Source organism: Perca flavescens, chromosome 12 (assembly GCF_004354835.1).
Source record: "Perca flavescens isolate YP-PL-M2 chromosome 12, PFLA_1.0, whole genome shotgun sequence".
NCBI lineage: Eukaryota > Metazoa > Chordata > Actinopteri > Perciformes > Percidae > Perca > Perca flavescens.
This window is the reverse complement of record NC_041342.1, coordinates 12,459,611-12,483,357: the sequence shown is the minus strand read 5'-3', so window position 1 is coordinate 12,483,357 and position 23,747 is coordinate 12,459,611. Positions and strand designations below refer to the sequence as shown.

Below are 23,747 nucleotides of genomic sequence, written 5' to 3'. Positions count from 1 at the left end.
AAGCATTTATACGCTCTTCTCCATGTGGTGAGAGACATCCCTTTTCCTTTTATTCTGTCGTAGGTCTTAAAAAAATAGTACAAAAAACAACTAAGAAAGACTAAGACTCTAAAAATGGAGCACCCTCCAGAGGCTATCCAACCAATTTCGCTGAACGACAATTAAAAAAATCTGGGGGAAGGGGCCAAAAATGAATAATAATTATAAAAACTTGACAAGCGAACTGATACGCATGACTTTTGCTATTCTTACGTACATTCCTAAAAAAAAAAAAAAAGGACAACAAACTTTCAAATGAACCCATTTGGACCTTAAACTGGGAGCATAATTATCTGTAGAAACTCAATCACGACATGGGGAATGACCGGTGATTCCACATGCTCAAAACCACACCTGACAAACTCAAAAAAGTAAAAAAAATAAATAAACAGCAATTCCTCTCCACAGCATCAAATGTATATTTCCAATCGGACTAAAAGAAAAACAAATGCAACGGATTTGTCTGAATTTAGGTTTGAGGCTTTGGTACTGAGTGGGGCCTGGGAGTGGAGGATCCACAGCCTTTTATATTAAAACCCAACAGCAGACAACAAGGAATGATGAAGTCTCAACCTTCATGGCCTTCTATAATTCTGTTAGGATACAATATAGTTAGTGTGTGTGTGTGTGTGTGTGTGTGTGCAAATAAGAAAGAAAAAACAGATTGGGATTGTACCTCTGTTAAATGTTCTTCACCACTCTGACTAATTCAGCACTATCACATAAACTCTGCATTACTGAAATCCACAAAAACTTTAAGATGACGTTACTGACAACACCAAATCTTTGGGGATAATGCTCTTGGTGAGGTGAGAGATGGAAAATCTAAGCAGCCAGGTTGTGTGTCTCTGCATGGCAGTGTTTGTGTGTATGTGCACATACCTATGAGAAAGAAAAAGAAAGTGAAAGACAAACCTAAAAAAAAAAAAAAAGAAAAAGGTGTGTGGATTTTAGGACAGCAGTGTGTTTGTGTTGAGTCAAGTCTAGCAAGCACAATCCTGATGGGACCTCTGAGGCTGCTCGGTGAGCTGGGGCCCCTGTTTATTGCCCGTGACAGCCGGGTCGTTGTTGTCCAGACTCTCGGACATCCTCTCACAGATGATGTCCACCAGCCGCTCGAAGGTCTGCTTCACGTTGATGTTATCTTTAGCGCTCGCTTCAAAGTGCTCAAAACCTGCCGGGGGACAGAGAGGCTATGGTTATGCTTACTTTTGCTGATGTAAAGGTTACCAGGTTAATCCAGCCATCTCATCGTGGCAGGGCACATCAAGGCAGGCAGCTCAAAGCTTTGGTACTTTTCGACGGCTTATATTCGAAGCTTGGGTGGCGGCGGCGTTCAAAATCCCCAACCGCACTTGAAGGCAGCTTTATATCAAAGAGAAGGAGAGAAAGAAGCGAGCAAGAGATGATGGAAGCGAGAGGTGAAGCGACAGCTTTGGTGTTGCAGGACATAGTCACCTGTTGTTACACCAACGCCTGGGCAGTTCAGTGTTTGCGTTTCGTTTTTTTTTTGGTTTTTTTTAACCTTCATAGGTGTTTCAACATTTTTTTATTGTGGCAGAGATAGTAGCAGTGAGGTTTTCTGTTAGCTGCATTATGGGACTCTCACACCGCCGCAAAACGGACTGGCGAGTAGAGGGTGGCACGGGAATCAATTGTCGCTCCCATCCCATCCCATCCCGAGCCCACGAAAATACTCCCGTCATATCCTGATCACGTGACTGCCCCCCCCCAAATAAAAATCCTGTCCTGCAAAATCCCGAGAGAATGATCCCGTCCCGCTCCCGTTTCGTTCCCTATGTTGTCTAAAGTTATCACACTGTGTGTGTGTGTGTGTGTGAGTGTGTGTGTGTGTGTGCACAGCTGCAGCTATGGCATTTTTCTATTAAAGCCATGTAGGATATTTAATTCATAGCTTTTCAAGCTTCAAAAACAAAACATTCTGCAGTGCTCTAATACTAAATAAATTGGATACATAAAACTATACAGCACTGAGCACATGGCACTTCCTGAATGTGCACAATATGACAGAATATGTAAACAGAAATGTCGTTAGGCCTACATTCAATTGTAAACAGAAATAATTGATTATGAGCCTGCCGATTATTGATGCAGCATTGTCCACGTCCACGATTCGATGCATCGATTATTTGATTAATTTCAACGCCTCTAAAAACGTATTGTGATTTGTAAGTGGTTCTCTTTTCTAAAACAAAATGCCAATCTTTGGGCGCGCTCACCGCATTGCAGCGGCATTTTTTTTAATTTAATCTCCTGTCCCGCTGAATATCTACGCTCTATTCCGTCCCTATCACGTTACCAACAGTGAAATGGACTCCTGTAATCACGTGACCCGAGGGAGCCCCGAAAAATTGTCACCCTCTACTGGCGGATCCACCGCAGCGTGACGTTGGGTAGCTTTTTCTCTGAAAAAGTTGAATTGGTCTCAACTTTTTGCCGTAGGCATTTACAATAAATGGAAAGACCTGCGTTTTTGCCAGTCTGTCTGAAGAGAGACGACCGACGCATTGTGTGTGAATGAATGCTCGGCCAGGCAGTGCCTCACTGTTTTGGCATTATGCATGGCCGTACTATCTACTATACTATACAGACCTTTACAAACACCAGACTGCTGGCTGGTAACTCAACATTTCTCCCTTCTTGGCTGAGATGGACAACGTAGCGCTGCATAAATTAGCCAGCAGCTAGTGGACATTTAGCAATGATCTGAAGCCCAACAAAACACTAAAGTGAATTTCAGCCAGCACGCACGATTAAAAAAAACTGCAACAACAAAAACACACATATTTGAATTCCATTGGTTGGTATTCCACTGAAAAATTGAATACCTATCCATCGAACGAATATTCGGATCCAGCCCTAAAGTATTCATGAATTAAATCCATCTTTTCAGATCATCCTTAAACCTCTTTTCATAGGTGGTTTGAAATTAAGTCTAAACACTGTCAAACTACATGTAATACTATGATGACTCAGGCGGACCACTCCCGGCCTTGACCAACTGCCACTTTGCTCGTTTGAAAGCCATGATCTCTCTCTCTCTCTCTCTCTCTCTCTCTCTCTCTCTCTCTCTCTCTCTCTCTCTCTCTCTCTCTGGTGGGCCAAATTCTCTGGGCGGGCAAAGCAGAGAAAGGGGAGGTATCAGAAAGGAAAGATTCCAGATTGGCCCATCTGAGCTTTCATTTTCTCAAAGGCAGAGCAGGATACCCAGGGCTCGGTTTACACCTATCACCATTTCTAGCCACTGGGGGACCATAGACAGGCTGGGGGAATGCATATTAATGTTAAAAAAACTAAATAAAGTGACATTTTCATACCATGGGACCTTTAAAACTAAAACATGTTGATAGTTTAAGACTCGTGTTAGTATGGCTCATTGGCATTGCGGCCTTTTAAACATTGAGAAATTATGCATTGTTGCAAGTCTAATCAGTGTGCCAACTACAGAAAAGGGCATTAAAAGAGATAATGAACAGGAGATTCATTTAAAAAAAAAAAAAAAAAAAACTACAACCTCTAAAATGAACAGAGCTGAATCCCACGGTCCAAACGTAACCAAAACATTGTAAATAATACTAATGTGAAATGCATCATCTACACATCAGCGCCCCCTCTTTGGAAGAACTTAATGAGTCTTGATTATATATCATTTTCGTTAATGCTCCCAGGAGAAGAGAATAGTGGAAAGACATCTAGTCTTTCCTCTGACTTACCCAGCTGTTCTGACAGCTGCTGGCCCCTGTCTGAGGCCACCACCCGCTCATCCTCCATGTCACACTTGTTCCCCACCAGGAGGACCTGGGCATTGTCCCATGAGTACGTCTTGATCTGGGTCGACCTGTTAGGAGATACAGTACGAGTGTTCAGCGAGATCGCCTGACTGAATTTCACTAGCATCTTCAATTTCTTGGATGCTAAAGCAGTTTTTATAATGTACCACAGACCTAGCCCAAATGCTTAATTTGCATTTTGCCAATTTGAAAAAAAAAAAAAAAAAAAAAAAAAGACAAAATCGTCTTTAACTATTAATTAGGGCTCTGTACCAAATTCGATACTTTTTAGGCACCGACCGAATTGCCTCTGAAGTATCGCATATTGGCAAATGCCTCGTCATTTAATATCTGAGGAGTAAACATCATCAGCGTCAGTGAGCCAATAAGCACGCAGCATGCTTCTACCAAGATCTAATCATGTTTGGGATTGGCTGTCTAACGTTACACATCCTAGAGGAAACTAGATCAAAAGATTTGTGCTGTAATGTGTAATGTTGTAATTTCTTTTTGTTTTCATAAAATTGGTGTTCAAAAAAGGATCGATTATGAACCACTATCGAAGTCACGGTATTGGTATTGGTATTGAATATTTCTGAGTGATACCAAGCCCTACTAGTAATAGCTTCACAAGAGTACATGGTAACATAACACAGGCTGCCAGATGGGTTTCTAACAAGTCAAGTTTACCATAATGATCCAAACCACTCATTTGGATAAGATAAGAAAGGTGAATGTTAATATCTGATGTTAAAAAAATCTTTTCTGCTTAGTTACTTTTTGAAGTAAGAGTCAGAGCAAGAATATTACTTCCAGTTGTTGTGCAAACGTGCAGTCTGACAAACCCAAATGATGAGTTAATCATCATTAGTGCTTTCGGGCCCTATTTTAACGCACGGCGTGAAGCACCTGGCGCAGGTGCGTTTAGGGCTTGTCCAAATCCATCATTCCACCATTTGACGGTGGAAAACAGGGTCCGTGCATAGTTCTAAAGGGTTGTACTTAGTGTCTTCATTAATGCGTAGGTGCGTTTTGGGCGTAACGTGCAATAAACCAATCAGTGTCATCTCCCATCCCCTTTAAAAGCCAGGCGCGTTTAGACCTTGGCGCATTGCTATTAAGATGGCGGATTTGCACCGTAATATTTTTATTTGCAATCTTTTGCAGGTTTGTGTGCTGCTGCGCGTCCCTGTGTGTGTAACACGCATAGTGTGCGCGTGCTGTGCATAAGCCTAGGTGCATTTTACTAATTCGCTGTTAAAATAACAATGAAATTGTTGCTGCGTTATTGACTTCAGACCAGGTTTTTGTTGGTTAATGGTGCGATCACTTCCCGCTGCCTCAGGATAGCAATACGCCAAGAATGCACCTGAACACACCTCCCTGTAAGACCAGTACACCCATGGGCGCCAAAATGCGCTGGGCGGGAAACTGACAACTGCGTCGGTCTTAAACTAGCAAAGACACTTGCGTCGGGCTTTGCGCCACGCTGCGTCGGGTGCAGACGGCCCTTCATCGGTCTTTTCACTTGCAAACAAATGCTACATAACTGGATGAAACGCAGGACTTGTTTGAAAAGTGTCCGATTCTACTAACTACTCGCGCGGTTGCCCCATCCACTACAGTATTGACGTTTTTCCATTACATGGTACCTGCTCGACTCTACTCGCCTTTTTTGGGTTTTCCATTATGAAAAAAAAGTCCCTGGTACCTGCCAACAGGTACCTTTTTTAGTATCACCTTCGTCGAGGTTCCAAGCAAGCTGAGGCGATACCAAAAGGTGGCGTGAAAACCTGCAGACTACTGATTGGTCGGAGAGAATCGTCACTAATCACTGCGTCATCATTGCTAGCGACAGACTGGGGTGTCCTGAACACATTTTTAAATAGTTTAGCCAGCGGTGGGTTTTTTTGCTGCCTCCAGCTTCTTTTGAAACTAAATTTGTTTTCTGGCTGTGTCAACAGCTACATGCCGAGAGTCAAAAACAACACACCTTCGACGTTCTGTGTGTGTCACGCACCGAGCGCGATTTAAACAATTTCTTAACACGTGGCCCATTATAACGTACGTTCTCTACTACAATTCCGAGCTGTTTGAACTGCAGAAATCTGTTTAGAAGGGGTATGCTTGGAGAAGTAACAAAAGTGGACGTTGAAGGCTGACTATCATCTTTTCTGCCATGGCAAGCCTGCTTCACGTGTCTGTTCATCGTCCAAGTCCCAGTTTTATCTGCTGGCATAGGCGATGTGCCGCACTTAATGCACTCGACAAAGCCGACACATATGTTGTCACTGCCCACGACTTGTTTAAAATGGTTCCATACCTCCAACTTTCCTCTAAGTTAATTCTCCTGTTTTTCTTTTTTTCTTTACATCTTCAAGCTCCATGTTGCACTTAAGCTCCACCATACAGCCCAACAGGCCCAGTGAGATGCGCATGGCACGTGTGGCATTTTGCAACTTTGTAGCCTAACTTGTGCAACTTTGTACACATTTGTTACTTAGGCCTAAAAATACATATAATTTGTGGCCGGTTGGCTCAGTTGGTAGAGCGGGCGCACATTTGCAGAGGTTTATTCCTCGACGCAGAAGGTCCAGGGTTCGAATCCGACCTGTGCCGTTTTTTTTCCTGCATGTCCCCCCCTCCCCCCCCCGCATCTCCCCTTTCATATCTCAGCTTTCCTATCGAATAAAGGCAGAAATGCCCCCCCCCACAAATGCTTGATCAAGGGCCCGGGCCGGTCCAAGGATAGTGGCGGGAAATATCGGCCCAAGTTCGGGCTCGGGCAGAGAATCTAAACTCTACCACCTTCATACACAGACGTGCATACTCGAGTGCTCCCTCACCAGTCCTGAACGGCGTTGAAGGACTCCTCGTTGGTGATGTCATACATGAGGATGAAGCCCATGGCCCCCCTGTAGTAAGCTGTGGTGATCGTCCTGTAGCGCTCCTGGCCAGCAGTGTCCTACACAAATACACACAAACACAGACACTTTTCGTTGAGAACTATTTTTGAGTATATCACTGTCAAATCTGGGTATGTTCAACATTAGGATGAAAAAACATTTGCACACCCACGGCCTCACGGACATGACAAGGTTTCCATTAGGGCCGCACGATATTAAAATATGCGATAATGTCGTTGAATATTGCGATAAGGATATTACTTGCGATAAATTTATAAATGATAAAATTAAATGAATCGCCGAGGTTTAACATGAAGCCAAACGCCAGTGAGCATTAAGTACTCCTCTGGTGTCCCGTGTAATAAGCAATTGGTCCCAGGTGCAGACTTTATGGCTCATGTTAAGTACACTTCAAGGGTATTGCCATTACACAGCAGATGACGTGATTCAGGGGGCTGCAGAGGCCAGCTGGTGATCATTAGAGATGCATGGTAATAGAGACCGCTTCAGTCACAGATGTGATGGCGACGCATGAAAAACAGGTAGATTGATTCTGATGAATCAAATCTATATTTCTTTATTTTTGCATGCTTGTTAAATTAAACTTACTGTAGAGCTGAAATAATTAGTTGATTCATTGATTGGTGGATTGACTGTGAATAAATCTGCAACATTTTTTGTTTGTTGATTAATTGTTTAAGGAGAGCCGTGTCGAGTTTCGTGCCTACATCTATCAGACTCATGAATAGCTCTATTTATTTCGATCTATTTATTCATTTATAATTTTTTTAATGTTTTTATTGCCTATTCCTCATGTATTGTGCTTTGCAAGTTTTTAACCCTCTGCTTGACTGCTGGTATGTGATGTTGTGTGGTATATTATTGTGTTGTGTGAGTGATAGGGGTGTGCAAAAAAATCGATTCATATTCAAATGAATGTCCCTAGCGGCTGAGTATGTGAACTGTACACGCAAACTGTAAACTGTGTGAAATGTGTTGTTGTGTTAGGTATATAAATTATACACGCAATGATGTCCTTCACAAATTAAGTTCCTAACAGATAAAGCTCATTGAATTGAAGGCACTTTTCAAGCAAAAATGTCAAAAACTATCTGGACGCAACTTCCCTAATGTGAGGTTTTGCGGCTTTTCAGCGTTTTCTGTCATTGTAAACTGAATTGTATTTCATGTGGAAGCACCAGAGACACAAAATAAATCCTAGAAAAAGTGGGGGTTTTTTTTCATAATATGGGCACTTTAACCATTTTTTTTCTAATCCTACTGTAAGCCAATTTTAGGCTGAGTGAGCGCTGAGTCACTGTATTATGGAGGGAAATATAAATATGAGATTGGACTCTGCATCAGATAAAAAAGTTGATTGCGACATCTTTAGTAAAAATGTAATGCAAAATAAAGTGTGGCCATAGACTTCTCCACCTGTTACATCCCTTACTTCTTCGGTGGTACCTGAGTCTAGACAGCACAGAAGCGGCAATGAATGCAGAACACCGATAAAGCAAAAAGGCAGCAAAAAGCAAAGCAGTGTGTTCACTTCCTCACCCATATCTGCAGCTTTATCCTCTTGTCGTTCCTGTAGATGGTCTTCACCTTGAAGTCGATGCCCACTGTGCTGACAAAGGCTGGCGTGAAGGAGTCGTCTGCATAGCGGAAGAGGAAGGAAGTCTTTCCTACGCTGCTGTTGCCAATGATGAGGATTTTAAACATGTAATCAAAGTTCTGGTCCGAGGACTCCTTCTGTCCGTATGTGGCATTTGCAGACGCCATCTGTGCAAGGATTGAGATCACATATTAATCAGTTACAAGAAAAATAATAAGAAACATAACTACTATTTAATAATAGAAACTAGGGATGTGCCCGATTGAAGAAATTCTTAGTCGACTAACACTCGTTCAATTGTATCGACTAATCGATTAGTTGATTTAATTGACAGATCTGCAAATCTGAGTTTCTCCGCAAAGAGTCATGCAAAAGCACCACTTTAATTCTTGTGTTTACCAGAGATGTGCTCGTACGTTTCTTGGAAATAAGTCATTCAGCATAAAAAAAAGCATAAAACATGACTAATCGACTAAAGAAATCTAAGCTGACTAAGACCAAAACGACCGATTAGTCGACTAATCGACTAAGAGGGAGCAGCCCTAATAGAAACACCTTCAATACAACCCAATACAACAACACCAGAGCCACAAACGACGGACACAAAAATAATCAGTGCTGGATGAAAGCCTCTCTGACAGTGTCTCCAAAACTAAACTTTATATAAATCTACATAAAGGTAGAGCTGTTGCATTTGATTCCATCAGATTGTGCAGACCTGTATTCACAAGTTACATTGCGTCCACTCCCTGTAGTTACAGCGTCATACACAACTCCCCTGCTGTCAGGCTCAAACAGTTCCCATTTGGTGCAGATAAAGGATACAATGAACAGGAAAATGAACAATCCTGCCTCTTTGCCATTAGGGCTGACCGACATCACAATGGAGAGCCACCATCGTGATGCCACGCCCCCCCACCCTGTCAGACACACGCTAATCCTAGACGCGGGGTGCTGGGCGGGAAATTGACAACTGCGTCGGTCTTAAGCTAGCAAAGACACTTGCGTCAGGCTTTGCGCTGTTCTGCGCAGGGTGCAAGATCGGGCCCCTTAGGTGGAAACTACTTTTTTTTCCCCCTTACGTGCAACCTATTTGTGAAAAGGACCATTGTAATACTGTCTATTTACTGAGGGCATTTAAATGTATGTCTGATCGTTTCTATGTTAAAAGAGATAACGACAACGATATCATCGTCCATCGCAATGTTTTACTGTAAACATCATCAACTGCCAATTTAGGGGACATCGCCCAACCCCATTTGCAATTATATAAAAAAATATTACTTCCCCAGTTTAAGACATGGGGCAGATTAGATTACCACACCCTTAGTCAATTAGTAGGCAAATATTTGAATTACTCATACTGAACTTGTTTTAATTGGTCTATAGATGGTAAAACAAAATTAAAGATGAATTCATTTACAAACCACAATGTAAGTACTTTTAAGAAACATGAAAGGCTTTGAGAAGGGAAACTACTGACACCGAGATAAGCAAGATCAACCCCCTGATATCACCAGACATCACAAAGCTTTTAAATTGAAACAGTGGATCCAGGTCACCTTTTAACTGAGATATAGCCTAGAGTAAGGTCAACACTTCGGAACCCTAGATGTCTTAAACACCTGCAGACAAAATGACAAAAGTCCTTACGTTATACGGCAATTCTAGCAATAGGTCCAAGGTAAAAAAAAAAAAAAGTAAAACAAGTCAGAGAAAGAGAGATAAGACAGAAAGCATACATATCATTAGGGCCGGGCAGGTGTCAAATATCTAATTCACTCATTTTACAGGACTGGCTGTTTCTGGTTGGTTTGCTCTCTTCGAAAGTCATATTTTACATCCATGAAACGCAGCAGAACCCACAGGCCATTCTGGGGTACGCCTTTGAGGAATACCATGAGACTGGTCTCCTGGTCATTCCCCTAGTAAACAAATAATCAGTTGGTTATAGAGCAATATTCTCCTACCTTGCCCCTCATCTGTGGAATCCTAACGTCAGAACCAACCGAGCAAAAGAAAAACTCATTCATTCCTATGGCAATAACCCAAATAAATAAGATGTAGGGAGGGGAGTGACTGAAGGAATATGTGCAGTAGTTTTATTTATTTATGACATTGTGCAATATACTCCTTTTACTGTATCCTATTTATTGATGTGTGTATGTTATGTGTTAGATAAATAGTGCTGTAGATGTCTGCTTCAATGTTTGAGTTGTGGATTATGTGTCAATATGTCTATACTGTACAACAAATTGCCTCTCGGGAACATTAAAGTGTTCTAAGTCTAATGGCCTCCCACGACACTCAGTTGACTTTTTTTTTTTTAAATCTAGCTTGAAAACCCACGTCTACTCATACAACAGCCAACCATAACACGCCATCCTTTCTGCGTCTTTCACAAACAAACAAATTAACTTATTGTTTTATGTTGCTGGTTTTGTATTGTTTATTATGACTGCTTTATGGCTGTTCCATTGTTTTGTTGCTCTCTGTTATTTCTGTGTTCCTTCAATTGTAAAGTGCACAGAGACCACGTTTAATGGTGATTTGACACTTTAAATACATTTCACTGATTAACAAATATAAAAACAGAAGTGTGAATACCAGAAGGTACACAAAACGTATGGGCTTTTTTTGTTGTTGTACTGGGTTATATAGTTTAGTTTATTAGTTTATAATGCCGTGGACAGTCCCCTTTAATTAACTATACAGTAAAAGTGTATACTTAGTTTCTGTAACTTTCATTCAAATTAAACAGCCTCATCTAACCCATGACAGGGTAAAATAATGTCAGTATCATCTGCCAGGATACACTCCCAGAACTTTATTATTATCAGGGTATAAAGCCGTTTCACCAAGAGGCTGTGTCAATACAACTAACAAGCACACACAGCCTGGAGTTATTTCCACCTAATGTCAATAACACTGGTCGGTGAAGGAATGCACACCTCCGCCCCAGGCAAGATAAGAGGATGGAAGTAGCAGAGCTTAGCAGGCTAAGCATGAGCTAAACTGACTATCCTTTCCCATCCAGGAGGGCAGGGAACCTCTGTGGAGCGCCACCACAGCCAGTCAATTATGAAAGACCATATGGTTGGACAGAATTTGCCTTGTAGTAAATTAGATAAACGCGGACAAACTGGCAACACATTCAGAGCCCTCTGGTTGTTTCTGAACACAACATGCCCACAATGTAGACGGCCCCTAACCACCTTTATCAATAGCAAGGACAATAGAAAGAAGGAACAATTATCGCAATCACAAGTCGATAGAATTTTGGGTAGGGCTGGGCGATATGGAGAAAATCAAATATCACAATATTTTTGACCAAATACCTCGATATCGATACCGCAACGATATTGTAGTGTTGACTGTTGGTGCTTTCAGAAAATATCAGTAATGTGGATAAGTGGATTAAGGCAAATAATAGAACAGTTACAACAGTCTGGGAAGTTCAGAAAATGACATCACTTTACTGTAATGCAGCCTTACGCCATATTACGATATTACGATATCCCAAATCTAAGACGATATCTAGTCTCATATCACGATATCGATATAATATCGATATATTGCCCAGCTCTAATTTTGGGTAACACTTTACTTGAAGGTATCTAGATAAGAGTAACATGACACTGTCATGAACATGTGACTGTTGTAACTGTTCTATTATTTGCCTTTACCCACTTAGTCATTATATCCACATTACTGATGATTATTTATCAAAAATCTCATTGTGTAAATATTTTGTGAAAGCACCAATAGTCAACGCTACAGTATCGCTGCGGTATCGATATCGAGGTATTTGGTCAAAATGATCGTGATATTTGATTTTCTCCATAACCCCAGCCCTTTCATAAACAAGTCATAAACGTTTATGATATAAGGCTTCTGTCATTAAGTGTCATTCGGGTTTTGTCATGACAAGTTAGGGTTAGAGTGAAGAGTTAATGTGTCATGACTGTGTCATGACAGCGTCACGTGTTCATGACAGTGTCATGTCACTCTTATGTAGGTACCTTCAAGTAAAGTGTTAACGAATTTTGTATTGGTGCCAGTTCTAGTGAAGTTAATGGGGCGGGAAAGTCCCACTATAACCCATTAGATCTGTGTTGTTTCAGCTTTGAGTGAAAAGGGCTTCCACAAAATAAAATAAAAACACATTACGTAATGTTGACGGATGTTTTTATCTAAATGTGCCCGTTTGTTTGCCTTGTTATTGGCCCCTCGAGAAGATCATGGCTCCGTCCAGCAGCTATATCTAGCTCAACTCAAGCTCCTGTTTGGTCCGAGAGAACTGCTACATCATGATACATGGCCGTTACAGTCCATGTACATGACCAAACGGGCAGGTCCGACACATAAATAATGACAACGATTAAGACAGAGAGGCTGTAACCTAACACTTGCCATCACTCACCAACTCCGCGGCTCCCTCCCTGTCTTTTAGCTACGCCGTCCATAGAGAGGTCCAGATTCATAGAGGCACATTTGGCGATTAGCGCCACCTCCTGACAATAATAGGACACATTATGGAGACAGCTGGCTGACGTTAGCCCTCCTGAATATTATGAAATACCATTAACAGTTTAAATGGTTGTTTAGTTATTGATGACAAAAAATGCTCTATTATAAATCAAATACACGTAACGTTAGAACACTACGGGCTTGGCACCAATGACGTAGCTAGCTATGTGATGAGTAATGACTATTCCTTCTTTCTAGTTTCCTTGATCCACAGCGGAGCTTATCTAGCGTTAGCTTGCCAGTGAATATGTAGCTAGCTGCCTAAAATGTACAGTCTGGTTCACGTTAACTGGAGAAAAACCCAGAAAATACAGTACAATGACTTTTGTCATACATTACTTACCTACCACCTACAATACAGCTCAAACGATTGTTGAAGAGATGGAAGCAATACAGATTTAAATGCAGTTAACGCAGCAGACCGTTAACGTTACCAGTATTTAGAAGTGGCAGTAGGAGCTAGCTAAGCATACCCGCTAACGTTATGTCAAATGAAGGTTACTCTTCCTTATTTACGACTAAATTTCCAGTCTAAAACCAGGATATAACAAGCGACAAACAATCCGCATGTTATCCGTTGCAACTGTTAGACTTAACACGGCCCCGCAATGACAAATAAGCGCAGGGTTTACCGTGAAGCGCGTGTTTTATCCTCGGCTTCCCAGCTTTGCACCTGCAGTAGCTTGTGTGCCTCTTGATTGACAGACCCGGCATAAGCGGGTAGGTACAAAATAGAGTGTAAGGATGATTGGCAGGACGATTGACCAATCAGGGACGAGGACCCGTTCATTCACACAGAACCCTACCCCCTATCCATTCTGTAAATTATTTACAGGTTTTAATTCTGTATTCTTGGTCATAAAAAAAAAGTTATATATTTTGTAGTGGTGAGTAAATGTTGTAATACCACAGAGAAACAATTCTCAATTACAAGTAAAAGATCCTTATTAAGAATGTTTTAGAGGTATGATCAGCAAAATATACTTAAAGCATTAAAAGTAAATGTACTTATGAGGAATGGTCCCTTTCAGGGTGTTATATGATCATTGATATTATATAATTGGATTATTATGCATAAACATATTAGAGCATTTTAATGTGTATTGTGGTCGAGGTATAGCCAATTGTCTTATACTCTTTGTGTTGTTTAATCTATAACAGTGCATTATAGTTCTTTACCTTGTGTTTGGTATGTAGCTACCTAATAACAGCTGACAAATAAATTAAGTGGAGTAAAAAGTACAAGATTTTTAGATTGAAAGTGCCTCAAGAGCGTACTTTAGTACAGCACTTGAGAAAATGTTCTTAGTTACTTTCCACCGCTGCTGAACATAAAGTAGAACTTTTGTATTTCCTCTTAAGTAGCTTTAAGGTTATTACAAACTTTATCACCTTATTCCACACTGTCTGACATTATCATATACTTTAGTGTGTATCATTTTGTTCTTTGACACTTTTACACTAGTGAATAATAAAACCATAAGACTGCTTTTTTTTTTTTTTTATAGCTGTAGCTTTTGCATATTTTATACACCTCCAAACTGCAGCCTGAATATTTGGTCTTTAGAAGCCAGGATTTAAAAAAAATAAAGTTATGACGATAACTGCATAGAATGACTTTGTAATGACTGACTCAGCAGGCTGTTGCTTGTCAGGAGATCACGATTGCGCGCAATAACAAGGTTATTCTTCTTTACTATGTTTTATTATTTGGTTTCTCATAAAAGCAGAGAACAAGAAATCAAAGAGTGAAGAGCTTTTCCTTTATTGGCAAGGCATACAGTTCTAGTTGGAGTGAGGGCTAACACACCCGCAGTTAAACAGCAGAGTTTCGATTGTCAAAGCTGCAGTCTTAGTTCATGACCCATAAAGTCTCTAAAAAGAGAAATACTGAGCTAGGATGACTTGAGGCCGCGTGACTATATAATCTTCACTATGAATCCAAAAAGGTCTCAGATCAGCGCTCTTACTGTAAGATCCTTCATGAACACGTGATCCGACCCGATCAGCGGAAACAGAGGAAGACAGGAGATGAGAGACGTTTCCCAAAACTCAGACGGAAATCTGTCACTAAACTATTTTCTTACAAGAAAAAACATGAAAGTGAGTAGTTTTGCTTATGTATAATGTTATTTTCAGACATAAAGAAATGAAACGAGAAGGAAAAAAAGCTGAGTTAATAGTGGAAATCTGTCCTGTGTGACTTTCTCACACATCAAGCTACACATACTGTAAGTACTAACACCCCAGACTAAAAAAAAAAAAAAAAAAAAAAAAGTCTACGGTTCCATCGTTTCTGACAGTAGTAAAGAAGTAATAAATAAAACTGTACATGAAGCACTGTGAGGAAAATGTACAAAATCAAACAATTAGTGACACGCAGAGAGACAGACGGAATCTTTGCATGTTGTGCTGCTTGAGCCGTTGTTAAACAGTCCTTAGTGTTGAAGGCATCCTTGAGTGTTGGTCTGTTTGGTGCTGTGAATATAGCTACAGAAAGGATTGCACATGTTTTACCCCAGCATGTCAGTGAACACGTCTATGACCAGAAACAAAATCCCAAGTTTGAAAATAAGGCGTCAAAGAGAAACCTTTTCATGGTAATAAAATCAAAACGGGTTCCTCCACAGGCTAAGATCTCTATACTCTTCTTAACACCCTGCAGCCAATGTCATGAATTTCAACAAAACACTTCTTTTTTTTTCTTTTTTTTGTACAGTCAATTATAAAAAGAGCAAATAAAACAATTTCAGTCCCTCTAACATTGCGCAGCCCGTGCAATTCAACTCAACCACCACACCATTTGCTGACAGAAAAACAGTGAAAAAGTCATGTTATACATGTTCAACTGTACTGGAAGTGCAGAGCTGTAAAAGTACCATACAAAGTGCTTTGGTTTTTTTTTTCTCAGCAAATACATCAAAAAGGTCAACCAAGTCATTCACTCACACACACACACACACACACACACACACACACACACACACACACACACACACACACACACACACAAAAAAAACACATCACTGTTCTAAGACAGTATCAGCTTCAGTTACTGTTTAAACAGGAGTAAAAAAAAAAAAAAAAAAGAAAGAACAGAAACACTAGGGTCAGATTGGCACACAGGGTGCTACAATCAACCAACTTTTATCAGTCACTGATGGAAAGTAGCCAGTGGCAAAATGGAAATTACAGTACGGGTTGTGTCATGCTTGCTTGGCACTTGTTTTGTCATTGACTATGTCCCTGTGAAGAGCGAAATATTGATCAACGAGAGAAAAAAAAATTCTGGCATAGGAAACTGTCTCCTGAATTTTACAGTTAAAAAGATGCTAACATCCTTCTTTGCAACCCCTTGTGCTTCTAACATGCTACCTTTATCAGTCTAGTAATTTATGCAAGTGGATGGTACCAAAAAACTGTATTTCAGTAGGGGAACGCTGTGTGTGTGTCTGTGTGTGTGTGTAACAAGTTATGTGGTAATGGATTTAAATGGACAGCTAAATGCATTTGTAGCTGTACTGCAGAGTTTAGTTTTTGCATCATGTCGATGCTGGTTGCTAGACAGTCATTGACAAAGTCATCAGCCTCCAATGTGTTCATACGATTTTCATAAAGTGCTAAACTTGAAGGCAGACTGATAAAAATGGGTGCCAAATATTAAGAATGCAAAACTTTGTGACATATATTTAAAAAGAAAAATCCAACAAAAATGAATCAAAAGAGCAACAAAACTGAAACACAACTGATATTTTGGGTAGTCCTACAGTTAAATATGTTTTGAATGTATTTTCCATAATAATACGCCTATGCAAAACCTTGCAAATCATTGGCCTCCAATGCCAGAACTTCAGTTCCACTTGTCAACACTGGGAGGCACCATGTGCACAGCCCACATTGCTTTGGATGTAATTCCTTGACTGTATAACACTACACTGAATCTGGCTCAGTTTTACAATTTCAGATAGTTTAGGATTATAAAAATGGAAATAGTAAGCCTAAAAAAAATTATATGTACTGCCAGCCACTTCATTATAATCATATTCTTCCAAAACTACCGCTTGCTGAACACAATTAAATGGGCTGAAAGGAGTGCTACTTATACAAAATGTTTACTTTACTTTAAATGTCTGCTGCATTTACAGTTTCCTGCACAAAATCATGCATAGCTTCTTTCTGCCATAACTTAGCTTACACTGCTTTGAAGTTTGCTATTTACTGTATCTTCATTTACCGTATTTCACTGCAAATGGACCTAAATAAAAGAACAGAACAAACAAACTAAAAATGAAAAAAGGCAGGCAAAACAGCATTGTCCCTGTAAATTGCAAGTTTGGCAAGATGTCTTTCAAGACCTCGTTGTTTTCCCGCTCCTTCATCACTTCCTCGCTTTCTTCACAAAAGAGGAAGACAGTTCTGTCATTTGTTGTGGTAGACCTTGGGTAGGCTGGTAAAAGGGAAGTTTCTTTTTAACTTCTTATTGCCTCTGTAGAACTTTATCCACAGTATGACTGACTGAAAGGACCGGTCAGAAACTTGGTTTCCTGTCCTCTATTAGAACAGTGACTCTATCTGTCTCTCTCCAGTGCAAGTGACTGCTGTGTAAAACTGCAGACTTCCATAACACCCCCTCCCACCGCACTCCCGTACTCCCTACCCCGAGGCTTGCTGTCACCCTGTCCGCAGAAACCAGAGTTGGTGTTGTTTTGGTTGGAGTGGGAGAAGAGGAGTGACAGAGGAGGCACAGAAATCAAGAAGAATAAACAAACAAAAAAAGGCCAAAAGCAATATAACTTCTGACTGGTGCTATGTGCCAAGTCTGAAGCGTGGTACTTCAGAGACGCCTTCCTGTTCTGTCTCTCTCTCTTCTGCCATATCTTTATCAGAGTCTAAAGAAAACGTCCTGACTGAATCAGTAGTGAGCTTTTTAGTGAGCCGACGAGTCGCAGCAGATACTGCATTGAATCCACTGCCAGAATCCGTTTTGGAGAGTTCAGGCCCCCTACTGCCGCTGTGGCCCTCCTCTTCCTCAGGCGGACTCTCTGTATCAGACTCCCCCTCTTCTTCCAAGGTCAGCTCAAACTGGAACTTGTCGGCCGAAATGGAGCCGCCGGCCCCACCGAGCGCCGAGGCTTCCCCGGCAGGGGCTCCCTCCCCCGGGCCCTCTGGGTGGGGTGAGGGGCTGTGGGGGATCATGCTCTGGTACCACTCTCTGTTATCCTCCAGCGTGTCCAGGATCTCCTGAGCATCTGGGTGGACAAGGTCGGCCCACGTCTCCCACAGAGGATGAACGATGTAGTCAATGAAACCCACCTGAAAGAGAGAGGCAAAAAGTGGTGTATATCTATATTTTTTGAGTCCCCTTTACATTTTTTCTTCTCTATTTCTACATTACCTAAAAAAAGCCCCTATTTTACTCCTTTTCAGCGTCATATTTGCACTACTAGAATAGGCTTACATGTTTTGATGTTCAAAAAACACATTATGTTATGCTCATACTGCCCATTGCTGCCCATCGCCTTCCCAAAAAGCCCAGTCTGCTCTGATTGGTCAGCTGGCCCACTCTGTTGTGATTGGTCAACCAAATTCAAACTAGCCACTGGGCGGGCTGTGCTTGCTCTGGCATCACCAATGGGCAGCACGTATAAACAACTGGGCTGCCTTTCTCCATCAGTGACATCACTAATTGAGGAATTTCAAACAGGAATGTGGGCGAAGATTTCATGCAGTTGAGAAAAAGTGCTGTCTGTGGGACAGAAAGCTCCATTTGGAGGGAAATGTATTCCTTTTATACTTTACACATCTATTACATACACAACAAAACTATATAACACACTGAAAGATGGGACAAATCCAAAAAAGCATAATAGGGGCTCTATAACACTTATTAATAATGAAGAAATTCAGCCTTAATACTGTACCTGGTTCTTCTCTATTGAGGCATTGTGTTTGTCACACATGGGGCTGACCTCCATGCCTTTGTCTCTCTCCCTGTCCCCCTGGGTGAAAAACTCCACCATGATGCGGTCTGTCCACTGCCGGTACAGCTCCAGAGGCTTGGTGGGGTTGCTCAGGTCGGCACAGTGCACCATGTTCTGAAGGACCTGCGGTGACAAAAGAACAGCTTGTAAATATTCAGTTTTTGATTGATGTTAAGTCCAATATTCGCTCTTCTTTTAGTTCTCTTTTGGTTTCGACCAACTCCTGAGGGAAACCTTTGGCTCTTCAGCAGCAATGTTCACCAGCTAGTTGGAACTCCGTCTGCCGTTTGGTGCTAAGTAGGTACTGTACAGTATAGTATATAGTATATAAAATGCTCTGTAGTGCTGAGGGAAACTGCAACATGTGGTCACTACAATTGACACCTTGTAATTGTATTCATTGTTGATAAAGAAATATTGATTAATGCGGCTCTAACAATGAATAACTGTCAAAATGGTTCTCACCTGTATGCGGTCTGAGTAGTTGTCCAGCAGTAGGACTCCTAGACTGGTGACTTTCTTGGTCTCCACCATGGTTTTCAGGTCTGCCAGTAGGTTCATGTGTTTATACATATCTGTGGCCAGCACCTGTAGGTTAAAAGAATTCAAATAAAAAAATCCATTTGAAGAAAAACATCAAATTCCTCAACCCAGACAGAAACAGTACTACGTCTGAAATCTTAAGGCTTCCACCTAGGTGTCGTACCATATCAATGACCATCTTGCGCAGCGACTGTCTCTGCTTTTTGCTGAGGTTCTGAAACATGTCACAGTTCTCTTCCTGCAGAAGCTTGAAGCCAACGGCCAGGTGGTGATTCTCCAGCACCGACGAGTCATTGTACATCAGGGCCAGCTCTGAGTCTGAAGGCAAAAAAAAGAACGTTTACAGAAAGCACTGGAAATCACCTGAATGGGAAACAAATGGATGCAGAAACACACTGCTACACAGACACTTGTATACGGGCACCTCATCCACATTGTTAAATCCTCTCAGCACCCACGCACGTTCACATAATCCCGATAAAGCTAGGCAAACTCACTGGTGTTGATGAGAAACTGATTGGAAACTCCAGGGTGATCCACATCGTGGATGGCGCTTGCAAACAGAGCGGCAAGGATCTCCAGATCAGTAAACACAGCCTGGGACAACACAAGAGGGCAGGCACTGTCAATATGTGTGTGTGTGTGTGTGTGTGTGTGTGCCTACGTGTGTGTGTGTGCTTGCGTGCGTGTGTTTGTGTGTGTGTGTGTGTGTGTGTGTATGCATGTGTGTGTGTGTGTCCATGCGTGCGTGCGTTTGAGTGCGTGCATGTATGCGTTTGTGTGTGTGTGTGTTTGCGTGTGTGTGTGCGTATGAGTGTGTGCGTACATGCGTTTGTGTGTGTGGTTGCGTGTGTGCATGCGTGTTTGTTTGTGTGTGTGTGTGTGTGTGTGTGTGGGGGGGGGGGGGTGCTCAACATGACAGGACATGGACAGATCCCATTATATTTAGTTTAATAATAATGAAGTTTGTATGTGCTGTTTCTCTTGGATGAATTAGGGTGTGTACCTCCAGAGCCGGTGTGGACAGTAAGACATGCGTGGACTGGACCACGTCTGCAGCATGGATGTTGTTGTGGTAGGCCACGTCGGCATGGTAATGATCCTCCAAAGTCATCATGAAGGTAATGAAAGTGTCCGCAGGAATCTTGAAGGACTTGAGCAGGTCACGTTCCTACAGCAGCAGAATGGGGAAAACATTTTTTTGAGAAAGAACGTGGGGCAGTCAAGGTAAAACTCATTTATTGAGATGTCTTTGTCATTAGGGCATTGTTTCATTCATTCATTTACTGTACCACATGTTTGAGCATGCTGTGTTTGAGGAAGTACAGTATGTCGGGGTGTGTTACCTGGAAGACGGTGTACATGGTGACCGTCAGTGGGCGTTTCCCAGAATACTCAGAGACCTTGAAGATGTCAATACCCCATCTGTTTATGTCCTCCAACTCCTGCCGATGGACAATGAGGACAAATGTTTCTCATTACAATATACTGTAAAAGGGAGAATATCATAAAAACATTGCAGAAGGATTTGAATTAGGGCTGGGCATTATGGAGAAAATCAGATATCACGATATTCTTGATATTAAACACCTCGATATCAAACTTGCCACGGTTGACAATTGGTGCTTCAATAAAATATATTTCACAATGAGATTTTAGATAAATAATCATCAGTAATGTCGATATAATGACTAAGTAGTTAATGGCAAACAATAGAACAGCTAGAACAGTCTGGTAAGTTCAGAAAATGACTTTTATCGTCAGTCACAAGTGACAGAAATTTGTCTTTGACGGGGTAGGCTCAAAAGACATTATATACATATAAGAACATAAAGGATACATGACGATATCGATAAAATATCAATATATATCGCCCAGCCCTAATTTGAATAGAGATAAATAAGTGTTGAACTAGTCCTCCTACCTTGGCTAGGAGTCCTTCCTGGCTGGCGTTGACCCCAAAGCGAGGGATGGTAGAGGGGGCGAGGCTGGGGCTGTGGGTGGCCTTCTTCACACCGCTGATCTGGGACATGGGCCGCTTCTTCTTGTCCTTCTCCTTGGTGGGGGGAGACATGATGTCCATGTCATGTTGCTTCTCTGTCAGATAAAGACAGGGAACACATTAACACTGCAGTCTCTTAGCGATCACATCAGCAACACTACACTTTAACTATAACATATCATTTCTGTGATGCGCATCTTTATGCACACAGCTTGTGGAATATTAAAAGTGAAGGTATTTTACCAAGGAAGGTGCTGGAGATGAACTCAGACACCTGGTTCCCTGAACGGCTGGTTTCTGACAGCTGGGTGAGCTCTCGGTTCAGCATCCTCTTGAACTAAGGACGAACACACACACAAGCATCCATGAGTTTGATCACACACACCCCTTTTTGCCAAAAACCAGACAGACAAGGACCAATCAAACCGGCAACATCTTGCTCTTCTTTCTACAAACCAGCAAAAATCGAATCGGGAGAAACACTCTCTTTTCAGAAATGTAAACTTGTTAGATTCATTTAGGTTTTCATTAGTTTTATGTCCCTGTGTCTGACATTTTACCGTCAGGTTTGGTGTATGCAGTGTCATGCTTTAGACAAACTTGAGTTAAATGTGAGCGCAGACGCGACAAAGCGAGCAACAACACTTGATTGCCCTGTGCTCAAAGGCAAAAGATGTCATTTTGAGTAATGCTTAACAAACTTACTAGAATGAATTACTAGAGATCGCTCTGAGTAACTTATCAAAACACAGACAACCATAACCATCTATAAATATACCCAGAACACTTCCATTCTTTCTCTGAAGCATTCATGTGCGTCCGTGTGTCCCCCGCGTCACACAGTGCAGAAGCTGATCGGAAACAGAAATATCCCCAGCTGATTTTACTAGTACCCTGCACCCAAACACACGCATTCACTTGAATGGTGAAATTTAAATGAAGGTGTCAAAAGTCTCAGAGAAAGTCCACTGTCCCATCTCAACCACCAGTTGTTCACTTCTACACAAAACGAGCAACATGTGAGCCTGGAGCAGTCTCATCCCCTCCCGCCCACTTCATCTCTCGCCTCTCCTTACCTGAATGAGCATCCACGACACAGAAAAGAAACTTCCCTTCTGGCATTTCAGCGCAAAGTCAAGCATAGGAGCAAAAATAACACTGAGCGAGAGAGTCGAGATTTCTGGTCGTCCTCCACACTGGCACTGCCTGTTCCACGGACAGCAGGGATACTTTTTGCTCCGACACAGCTTGCACGCCTGCGCCAAATCCAAAGCGAGCAGACAGTCCACCGGTTAGTGCTGTGGAAGCTGTGATCAGTACAAGCTGAGCAGATGGAAATGAAGAACTGTGCAGAGGTCCATGGAAGAACAAGACAGTGGAAGCCTAGCTGAGGGAAGGCTGTGGGATGCGAGGATGCAAGGCAGAGAAGCCACACTCCCTCGCTCCCCCTGACTCTCCCTCATTCACTCAGCCTGCTCCAGTATGTGTGTAAACAGAGGGAGAACGAGGTACGCTAATCCCCGCCTCCTTCCAAAAATGCCTAAGAATAGCAGCCAATCAGGCACCTGCTGCAGCAGAGGTTGGGAGGGACAAAATGCCCTCATTGGTGGGGAGATGAACAAAGTAGGCTGTGCTGAGCGTGCCAGAGGCTGACGGTGTGAGACACACCATGTGCACCAAGTTTGAAGAAGATATGAAGGAAAAGCTGTGAATGGATGGAGGGGGGGGGGCGTTCATTCATGGAGCCAAAATTAAAAACAGTACATCATGTACCACTAAATAGATAACTAAATATTTCAGCACATAAATGCACTCCAGGCAGGCCGCCTTAGCGTAATGAAAACGATATGTTGATGTGTGAAAATAAACCCAAGCTGAATACAAAAAGGCTTCAATGGCACACATTTTGGTGACAAAAAAATGTAACGTAGTGCAGTTAATCTTTCTAAATTGGGTAGCCCAACTTTTTATGTATTGATTAACCATGTTTTTAAGATGATGTCAAATATTATAGGATAATAACAGAAGTTTTGTTTTTCACAATAAGTGACCGGAAGTCACAGTTTCTTCGCTTTCATTTAGTACCATTTAGTGGTCTGACTGTTAACAGCAGGAAGTGTTAAGTGACGGGAGGCAAGGCGGTCATTGTACTGTTCATGTTGTGGTGGAATTTCCAGCTTATGAACTCATGCAATGTAAGTTGAGACAGTCGTACTCCAGCTCTCATTCAAGTCAGTGTCTGACATAACCTGATACGTTTTCCAGGCAGAGGAGTAGTCCAACTTTGTGCCTCCATAGATTCAGGGACTATAGGCAGCTGCATGATAAGGGAATGTT

The 23,747-nt window shown here is 41.8% G+C and overlaps 2 protein-coding genes across 5 annotated transcripts in view; both read right to left on the bottom strand.

Moving 5' to 3' along the window:
* Positions 1-251: 251 nt before the first annotated feature.
* LOC114564974 (ras-related protein Rab-3A) lies at positions 252-13,603 on the bottom strand. 3 transcript variants are annotated; one of them, XM_028592711.1, is made up of 7 exons: positions 13,517-13,563; positions 13,228-13,234; positions 12,778-12,868; positions 8,297-8,521; positions 6,677-6,795; positions 3,774-3,898; positions 252-1,213 (listed from the first exon to the last, which is right to left on the bottom strand). In XM_028592711.1, exons 4-7 carry the CDS (start codon positions 8,519-8,521, stop codon positions 1,023-1,025), a joined length of 660 nt encoding a protein of 219 aa, XP_028448512.1. In that variant the 5' UTR covers positions 12,778-12,868; positions 13,228-13,234; positions 13,517-13,563; the 3' UTR covers positions 252-1,022. The 3 variants fall into 3 exon arrangements, with proteins under 3 accessions (XP_028448512.1, XP_028448511.1, XP_028448510.1); XM_028592710.1 differs by lacking the exon at positions 13,228-13,234 and having other exon boundaries at positions 13,517-13,572; XM_028592709.1 differs by lacking the exons at positions 12,778-12,868; positions 13,228-13,234 and having other exon boundaries at positions 13,517-13,603.
* Positions 13,604-17,533: 3,930 nt separating this feature from the next.
* Positions 17,534-23,747, bottom strand: part of pde4ca (phosphodiesterase 4C, cAMP-specific a) — a 31,130-nt gene continuing 24,916 nt past the window's right edge. For both annotated transcript variants that reach the window (XM_028592269.1, XM_028592270.1), the window contains 9 exons: positions 21,654-21,747; positions 21,333-21,505; positions 20,755-20,853; positions 20,415-20,579; positions 19,906-20,005; positions 19,572-19,726; positions 19,331-19,453; positions 18,806-18,988; positions 17,534-18,197 (listed from right to left, as the gene is read on the bottom strand). In XM_028592269.1, coding sequence (XP_028448070.1) covers positions 17,691-18,197; positions 18,806-18,988; positions 19,331-19,453; positions 19,572-19,726; positions 19,906-20,005; positions 20,415-20,579; positions 20,755-20,853; positions 21,333-21,505; positions 21,654-21,747 — 1,599 coding nt within the window. In that variant the 3' untranslated portion in view covers positions 17,534-17,690. The remainder of the gene's footprint in view (positions 18,198-18,805; positions 18,989-19,330; positions 19,454-19,571; positions 19,727-19,905; positions 20,006-20,414; positions 20,580-20,754; positions 20,854-21,332; positions 21,506-21,653; positions 21,748-23,747) is intronic.

Coding starts and splice junctions, on each gene's coding strand:
- LOC114564974 (XM_028592709.1), bottom strand. CDS start 8,521: ATGGCGTCTGCAAATGCCACATACGGACAGAAGGAGTCCTCGGACCAG. Junction 6,796..8,296: donor GGATAAAGCTGCAGATATGG/GTGAGGAAGTGA, acceptor GTATTTGTGTAG/GACACTGCTGGCCAGGAGCG. Junction 1,214..3,773: donor GCAGCTGTCAGAACAGCTGG/GTAAGTCAGAGG, acceptor GTCCCCCGGCAG/GTTTTGAGCACTTTGAAGCG.